This window comes from Gossypium arboreum, chromosome 11 (genome assembly GCF_025698485.1).
Source record: "Gossypium arboreum isolate Shixiya-1 chromosome 11, ASM2569848v2, whole genome shotgun sequence".
Lineage (NCBI taxonomy): Eukaryota > Viridiplantae > Streptophyta > Magnoliopsida > Malvales > Malvaceae > Gossypium > Gossypium arboreum.
In genome coordinates this window covers 91989057-91997983 of record NC_069080.1, presented here as the reverse complement: position 1 = coordinate 91997983, position 8927 = coordinate 91989057, and the positions used below count along the sequence as shown (strand labels likewise).

The following is an 8927-nucleotide window of genomic DNA, read 5'->3' as shown; positions in this document are numbered from 1 at the left end:
TAATACGATCCTACAATTTAATCATTGTAATATTGTAGCATTACTTAAATTATAATTATAATATTTTTATTTATTTTAAATATTAAATACACGTGGGAAGTATATATCAAAAGTCAAAATAAGAGTATAAGAGGAGGTAAAGGGCGGGAATGAACTCTTAATTTTGGGGCCTTCCCTTATAATTTATCTGTTTTACAGTTTTGGTTGTTTTTTCAGCTCAAGCTTATTTACCAAACTACTGGCAAAGCGGCTAATCTCCCCCACAACCATCCTGACAAAAACAAACCACTTCCCCTTCAATGCTATTTTCATTCAATTCCTTCAACTTCCATGGGACCCCCTACACTTTCCCTTTTTCTTCACCTCCCATCCTATACACAAATTACATCAAACACACCATTCAATGCAAGAAACTAAACAAGGAGATGCCAGAATCTACATTGTCTCCACCATTTTCTTCCTCTGCATCTGCACGGGGGGCGCCTTCTTATGCCTTTACATGTTACAACCCAAGGCCGAATCCGCATCCTGGTATCCTGTTGTTGGGATAGTTCTCATTGGCATTCCCTGGATCTTTTGGATTACTACTTACCTATATAGGTGTTTTGAAGATTGCGTTTGTGGAAGCAATGGAGGGAATCTCAGCAGGGAACTTAGCAGTTTAACCAAGAAACAGTCTTGCGCTGCTGATGGACATGTAGGCAATTCGATGGATTCATTGGAAAATGAAGGGTCACCTCTGGGATCGCCTGATGGTGATCATCGTCATGTTTGTTTCGGTAACATTGTCGACAAACATGGTGGTGAAAGTCCACGCAAAGGTGCACGACCTCTCTGAAACAGCACAGGAGGGTAAAGAGAATGAAAATCGTATTTCAGCTGCACCTCGGAAAGGCGAACCACCACTAATAGTGTTGGATTCATCTAAGGTTTCTTCTCTCTTTCTTTCTTTCCTTCTTCTTTTTTTTTTTCCATATATTTGTAACATTAAGGATATACTGAGATCCCAAATTCTTGTTCTTCCATTCTGGTTGACATGATATTGGTTTTCTGTGCCTTCAATTACTTATAAATAATAAGAAGCTAAACTGAACCAAATAATATATACTTAAAATGATCATTTTTATTAATAGGATAAACTTAACATAAATAAATTTAACTTTATTATTATAGACTGTTGAATTGTTAAAGAGTGATTTATACAATTATATTCTACTTATTACATTTGGAATTTTGAAGAATGGAGGATCTTAGATGCACAAAATATACCCAAAAAAATAAATAAGAAAGTATGATTTTAATTTTCTAGAAAATTTGCATCTTAGAACTCAACTAAACTGAAAACACAACCAAAAATTATAAAAGCGTATGAAAGCATGTTCCCTTTGCAGTAAAAAGATAATAAGACATTAAAAGATTATCCTAAGGCAAATTTTGAACCTTGATAAGAAAACAACCGTATAGAATTCTTGTAGCTTATTTCTGCAAGTTCCTCTTTCCTAATTTCCAGCAAATTTGCAACATAATCAAGCACCTGAAGGGAAAAAAATGAAAAAAAAAAAGAAATCTGAATGTTACAGACGGTGTGAATTGCATATAGCAGCACATCATGTGATCAAAACTAAATGATGACACCTCAAAAAAATTCAACTATCAGTAGTAGATGTGATAACAAAATCTTTCGATGACTCTAAACTTATTGAGGTTCCATCTTCAGACCAACCCCGTCCCAACATATTAGTGCTGCTGGTAATTAGAACTCAACCCAAATAAGATCATAGTCTCCTATGCTTCCTTTATATCATATATGAATCAGGTTGTACTAAGTAAGCTATGAACATCACATTTATTTTCAACTGGAGAAAACAAACCAAGAATCCATAAGCTTATAAATGAAACATGATATGTACCAGAGGTGAAGGGCACTGTCCTATATTAATTTTGTTTTAGGCTATTTCCTATGTAATTATATTTCTTGAGTTTCTACGAGAAAAAGTGCCGAAAGTAAGGTACTAGATAAAGATGTAAGCAGTCTACAGCCATATAGAAAAGATACCCATCAGTTGAACTAGAAATTATACATTATGTATGTTTGCCGGATGATTAAGCATGTCTTTTGGCAATGAATAAGCGTCTCTAGACGTATCAGAGGAAGTGCTAACATTTGAAGCAGCAGTTCTCCCATGAGCAAAAATTTCTTGTGGAAGGGAAGGATCTTCGTCGACCAAAAATAGAGAGCTTAACTCTAAATGTGGCAATGCATCCGGAGCATCCGACTCCAAGAGGATCCTTTCTAAAGGTATCTGCAGGAATTTCAGAGGTGAAACAATTGTATACTTTGTTACATGATGATCAGATCAATGGAACAATAAACTCGATGAACTAACCGTCTTCAACATTTTCTTGGCCTTCTGCACTTTCATGGGCATGATGTACCCGGATAATGAAAAGTAAGCACCGGATTTGACAAATTCAGGAACCATCTCCGCAGAGCCTAAGTAAGAATGGAGGAGGAGACCATCTGGGAAAGATCCAATGTCCCTGAGGATATTAATACATTGCAGTAAGGAAACACATACATTAACCAAAGCATCTTACATGTACATCAGTAAACAAGCAGCTAAGATACATGCCTGGTAATGAGCAATTCTATCAAAGACACTAATAGTGATAAGATACATTGCAGTAAGGAAACGCATACATTAACTATAGCATCTTACATGTACATCAGTAAACAAGTAGCTAAGATACATGCCTGATAATGAGCATTTCTAGCAAAGACACTAATAGTGATAAGTGCCAGAGATTTCGAAGGCTTTCTTGCCTTCATAATGTTATTTGTTATCTACTAAGTGGCTGAAACATTTTCTAAATAGTCCCCAGTAATTTGTTTAAGATAAAATCTCGGTTACAAATAGATGTAGACAAAGTCATACTTCACTATATGAAGGAGATCGCCAAATGCACGAACACAATGGACTGATGCTGGTTTTTTCAACTCTTTTGCAAGCTCTAGCTGTTGCCTAAATACTTCAATCTGGAAGATAGAACTTAAAGATTCAGAAAACTTTACGAAAATGACTAGAATACATGCACTCATACCAAGTAATGGCAACATGTAAACAGGATGCAAGTCTTTTTATTATGCATGGAGCTGCTCTTTTTGGCTTAGAGAAAACAGAAAGTATGCTGCCTTATGAAAAAATAGAATTAATACAAAATAAATGACAATCAAGATAGCACAAAAACGGTGAGGACCTGATCATTAAAATCAATCTCCCTTCCTTTTGAGCCTTTGTCCAAACCAATCTGAAATGTGCAAAAGCATGTTGTTATTTAAGAGGTAGCTATGAACAAATATAAATCCAAGCACAATAGTGTAAGAATCTAGTCCTGAAACCTTCTGTTTTAATATTTTCTTTTTTACCATGAAATTTGGAAAACTGAAGTTAAAACTCTACATCAGACCTATGGACTGCACAAACTAAAATAAAACTAAATACCCTTGGTTAGATATTAAGAAATTAAGCAGAATTAGTGGTAAAAGAAATAAATTTACCTCTCCAACAGCAGCAGAAGGAGTGGTTTCAAAGAATTCCTTGAGAGTCGTAAACCAATTTGGACTTCTCTGAGGAACATACCTGCAACAAATGAAAACAGTAAAAGAGAAGAGCCTAAAAACTATATCTAAGTATTCATTTTAAAAGTAACCATTTTACCAAGGATGAACTCCAAAGCATGGAATAACAGAAGGATACTTGTCTCCCATTTCTTTGACCAAATGCCAGTCTTTCTACAGTTTTCAAGAAAAACCCAAACATAATATCATTATAAAAAAACAAATAAAATAGGAAAATGAATGAGAAATCCAAGGTAAAAGGAGCGACCTCAGAAACACCATTAACAGCAAAATTAAGGAGACCAGAATCCAAAGCAGTGGAAATGAGTTTGGGGGCTTTGTTGAGAATTCTGGGATCTTGAAGGTGGCAATGAGCATCAAACAATTTCATGGGTAGCTCTGTCTTCTTTGTGTTCGATAATACTAGTTAGGTTTACTGTTTTCGGTTCTACAAATTTTGCCGCAAAGATTTTTGGCCTTGGAGTTAGGGAACCTTTTAGAATATCAGTTTGTTCTGTCACTGACACCAACTCCACAAGGGCCACCTCCACGTTGCTTTACTTTCTACGCCCTTTTTCTATTGGCATAATTCCATATAATACCCTCGATATTTAGGGATTTTTAATTTTCTGCCCTTGACTTTTTTTTTTTATGTATTGATATCATCAACATTACGATTTTTTCACAAGTCAACTTGGCTTTAACGGAAAACGTCAGTTAACCGCCAGTCAAGCGCTGGTCAACGAAATAGCTTATGTGACATGCTAATCTGTCAAAAAAAAAAAAGTAAATACGAAATTAAAAAATGAAGAATTTATAAAAAAACCTTAAAATTAAAACCTATCATTAAATCCCTAATCCCTTCTCAAATATTGAAATCCCTAAAACTTTTACAATAAAATTGGTATATGTATTATAATTTTTGTTGTTTTTCAATGCTTCAACAGACACCAACCAATTTATTCTTTCACTGTTTTTCTCCATAAAATGGAATTAAAAAAAAAAAAGAATAGAAAAGTAGTTATTTTGAATTCAAGTAACACAGAATCAATCTCCTTTCCACTTTGAATAAAAAGGCAAAAATGGAGAGTTTCAACGCTAAAGACCCATCAACAATTGGTGGCATATCCATCATTTTCCTTCATTCCTTCATTCCCACCCATTGCTTCCTTTCTCCATTATCAGACAGGCCCAGAAATAGGGAAGACACAGTGTATAAACTTGTTTCACTTTTGCTTACAGTTATTGGTGGTAGCTATATACTGTTGTTTTTATCTGGAAAGGGTGGGAAAATTCATTCTCATAATCAACCTTTGGAGAAAATGGTTGTTGTCAGTTTTGTCCTTGTTCCAACATTGTCTCATTGCGCTACCATTCTTTCTGTGTTTCTAGGTGTTGGAAACTCATCGTCGATGATGGTGTTTGCAATCATAGTGCTTTTATTCAGGTATAGAATGAAAAATGACTCTGAATTTTGATAATTGCTTAAATCAATTTGAATTTGTCAGTAGTTGGCAGATGTTAGCTGTCGAAACCATTTTTTGAAAACAAGAAAAATAAGGGATCGACTTTGAAAACGGAAATGTGGAGTCGCCACCAATCTTTTTGTTTCGGTGTGAGTGGATCACCTTAATAAAATATGTTACTCCATTTAAACTAATTTTGGCCTACGTAAATTTGAGAAAACGGGTTCGGGAATCGGTTACGCATGAGGAAGGATTAGCACCCTCACTACGCCCAAAATTGGTACCAAATTGATTAAATAATGTCCTTATATCTAAGATTTAAAAATGTTTTTGAAATGTGATTCCTTTGAAAACATTTGAATGGTTCAAGTTGGTCGTCAAAATTCTCTTGTTTCAGAGGAATATAACATCACATCTAGCATGATAGGATACGATCCTTTATACCCTCGAAAGCACGATAAATTTCGAGTTCCAAAAGTTTATATGTTGAAAATCACAGAAGGATGCCCAATTATTTAGTCCAACGAGAAAAATCGAAACCCAGCACAGTAGGGCACGATTCCTCGAATTTCTAGACATTGTACATTGTCTTGTTTTAGAATTTAGAAAACATGAGTGAAATTCTAAAGGGACATTTGATTATTTTGGACAAACGGGAAATTGCAACCCAGCATGGTAGGGCACGATTCCCCGAATTGCCAAACATCGAACATTTCCTTCGTTTTAAAGAATTTTTAAAGACATGAGTGAAATTCTAAAGGAATATTCGATTATTTTGAACAAAAAGGAAATTGCAACCCAGCATGATAGGGCACGATTCCCCGAATTGCCAAACATCGAACATCGCCTTTGTTTTAAAGAATTTTTAAATGGATAATTATAAAACTAGCTTAAAACGCATTAATTTGACTTGAAATAGAATAGAATAGTTAGTTTGGATTAATAAGTTTAAAATCTCAACGAGTCAATTGCGAGTAAAAGGCGAAGTTATAAATATGAGACAATATGCATGGATAGCAAACTCTTTTAATGAATAAAAATAGTATAAAAATGAGTAAACAAATAAAAGAAAAATTAACGTGCATAAAATGATATTAAGCTCACATCCACACATTAACAATCAAAGTTGTGAAAGCTAAAAGTATAACTAAGGAAACAAATCAAAGTAAAAAGCTCTAACAAGTTTTTAAACCGAGATAAATAAAATAAGATTAGGATAGCAACACCAAACACTAATCAAAAATATAATGTAATAACTTATAAAACAATAAAAACAACAAAACACACATGATATGCAAAACAATATGGACAAAACTACAAACATCTAAATAATTATTAAAACAAAGATTATGAAAGAGGAAATTTGAGTCAAATAATGGGCATAAACATTTTGAAGATGATGTATTCATTTAGAGTTGACAAATGTATATACATATAAAAATAGTATTTAAATGTGAGACTTTAAATCAAAACAATATGTAATAAAATATGTTCTAAAAAATGACTCAGTATACATAAAAATATATATATAGATAAATTTAAAAGAATTTATAAAATAAATTAGCATGGGATTAAATATGCACATAGGATTAAATTAATTTTATTATAAATTATATGTATAATAGACATGAAAGCATACTCATATGTACAAAGTATTTTTTAAAATGAAATATCTATTTTAAGATGACCACATGCATATAATAAAAGGAAAATGATTTAAGCAACATATACACCATCAAAGGTTTTTTAAAGACGAAATGACAAAATGTATAATAAAACATGTTATATATATATAAGGCTTAAAGATATGTACAAGTAGATTTAAAAAGAACATGTATATAGAGTAACATAGAATTAATAATATATATGTAGAATAAAAACTAAGTTAATCATGAATTCCATAGGCATAATAGTATATAAGAATATTCAAATGAAGTATTATACAAAACATTTTAAAATAATATTAAAAAATTTAAAATAAAGATTTTATGTAAAGAGGGCAAAATCATCCTAAAAACTAAAAAAAGTATACATTCATGTAAAAAATTGAGCGAATAATAAAAAAATGAATTATACAAATCAAAGGGATCTAATTAAAATACAATTACAATGAAAGGGCTAATTTATAAATAAAATAATCAGAAAGAGGACCAATGTGCGATGCGCGCAAACGTAGAGGGACCTAAACTGGAAATATACCAGCTCCCAAGGCCCAGTGTTTAAATGCGGGTCAAATTGTAAACGCGCACAAATTATAGGAAGAATTTAAAAACAAGGGAAACACGAATGCAGGCTGATTTAAATACAGCGCGAAAAAGGAGGGACTTATATCTCAAATAACCCATCACCGTAAAAACACGCAGGTCCTAAGGGTATTCAGGTCGGGTCATCGGGCATGTTTAAAACGACATCACTTTTTAAACCATTGCATTTGGTTTAAACGGCGCCGTTTTTGCTTCCTTATAAGGCTAAATGTTGCATTCATTCAGCTGAACCACAACAAAGCCCTAGGCTCCCCATCTTTTCTCCTCAACCGAACCCTAATCCCCTTCCCTCAAACGCCACACCGCCACCACAACGGCTGTCAGCATTCTTAGGCTACGAATGACTACTTTGTAGCCTCGAAGCTCCCTTCAAAACTCCGATTTCGGCGAAGCAAAGGAGAACCGATGGCCTAAACGCAAGGTAAAGTTCATCTCATCCCTTTTCTTTTATTTTCAAAATACAATGATGAAAGATTTGAGTAAATACCAGTAAAGAGAAAGAGAAAAAGATTATAGAAATCGAAAGTGGAAATCACCTTCTCTATTTTTTTGATTGCTTTCTATTGCATGTATGTTTTTGGTCTGCGTAACCTTACAAAAATGGAATCTCTTGGCTTTATAGCCGAAGAGATAGAAATGATAAAAATAAATAAAAAAATACAATATTTTTTTTTGTTTTTCTTGTTAGTTAAATCCTTTTGTAGGTGCAGGGGTGTGCATAAGCGCGAATATCTGAAGTGTGTCTTTGGCATCTGATGGCGGGCGTGGGCTGCTGGTTACTGGAGCATACGAAGGCGTTGGAGGCTATCTGCGGCGCAAGCATTAGGTTTAGGGCTAGGTTTTTCTGAAAACCTTAGTATTTTGGGTATTAGGCCATTGTATTTGGGCCGTTTGGGTTAATTTGGTTTTAGGGTCTTTGATTTGGGTTATATAATTGGACTTTGATTATTAATTTGGTTTAATTTTTATGGATTTTATATTTATTTTGTATTTTGGTGGACCCGGGCAAATTGGCCCGTTTACATTAGCAATGTGGTAATTGAAGAATAGATCATCTTACTTGTGTTCTTCACTTAATTTGTACGGTCAAGTTGTCTCAATTTCTCAGCAGTTGGAGATTGTTTTTTTCATCCAAAGAGTTTTTAGGGATTTCACGATTTGAGAGTAAGGGCTTAGGTATTTTAATGATAGGTTTTAATTTTAGGGTTAAAATTATTTTTTACAAATTATTTATTTCTTTTTAATTTTATATTTAATTCTTTATTTTTGACACGTCAACACACCACATAGGATATTTTGTTGATTGATGCTTAACTGACAGTCAACTAACATTTTTCGTTAAAGTTGGGTTGATTTGTGAAAATACCGTAATATTAAGGGTGTCAATAAGAAAAAGGTCAAGGTTACAAAATCAAAAACCCCTAAACATTGAGGGTATTTTATGCAATTATGTCTTTTCTATTTTCTTTATGTAGAATATTTTAAATAAAATACATAATTAATTTAGTCTTTCTATTTTTATTTATTTTTGCTACTTTTTTTCAATTTGCAATTATAAAATAGGTGAAAATCCTATTT

The 8927-nt window shown here is 33.2% G+C and overlaps 2 protein-coding genes across 4 annotated transcripts; one reads left to right on the top strand and one right to left on the bottom strand.

Moving 5' to 3' along the window:
* Nucleotides 1-403: 403 nt before the first annotated feature.
* On the top strand, nt 404-1523 carry LOC108471001 (uncharacterized). The gene has a single exon (XM_017772550.2). It carries the CDS (start codon nt 404-406, stop codon nt 836-838), a length of 435 nt encoding a protein of 144 aa, XP_017628039.1. The 3' UTR covers nt 839-1523.
* On the bottom strand, nt 1296-4189 carry LOC108471000 (uncharacterized). Of its 3 annotated transcripts, none has more exons than XM_017772548.2 (8): nt 3888-4189; nt 3720-3793; nt 3560-3641; nt 3259-3309; nt 2937-3037; nt 2388-2541; nt 2082-2303; nt 1296-1534 (listed from the first exon to the last, which is right to left on the bottom strand). In XM_017772548.2, the coding sequence occupies exons 1-8, from the start codon at nt 4008-4010 to the stop codon at nt 1418-1420; spliced, it is 924 nt and encodes a 307-aa protein (XP_017628037.1). In that variant the 5' UTR covers nt 4011-4189; the 3' UTR covers nt 1296-1417. The 3 variants fall into 3 exon arrangements, with proteins under 3 accessions (XP_017628037.1, XP_017628038.1, XP_052876860.1); XM_017772549.2 differs by having other exon boundaries at nt 2163-2303; XM_053020900.1 differs by lacking the exon at nt 2937-3037.
* Nucleotides 4190-8927: the final 4738 nt, after the last annotated feature.

Bases quoted from the DNA above. Each gene is read 5' to 3' on its own strand.
- LOC108471001 (XM_017772550.2), top strand. From the start codon at position 404: ATGCAAGAAACTAAACAAGGAGATGCCAGAATCTACATTGTCTCCACC.
- LOC108471000 (XM_017772548.2), bottom strand. From the start codon at position 4,010: ATGAAATTGTTTGATGCTCATTGCCACCTTCAAGATCCCAGAATTCTC. The intron at 3,310-3,559 runs GTAAATTTATTT...TGCACATTTCAG, and splicing joins CTTCTGCTGCTGTTGGAGAG to ATTGGTTTGGACAAAGGCTC. The intron at 2,542-2,936 runs GTATGACTTTGT...TAATATCCTCAG, and splicing joins GATCTCCTTCATATAGTGAA to GGACATTGGATCTTTCCCAG.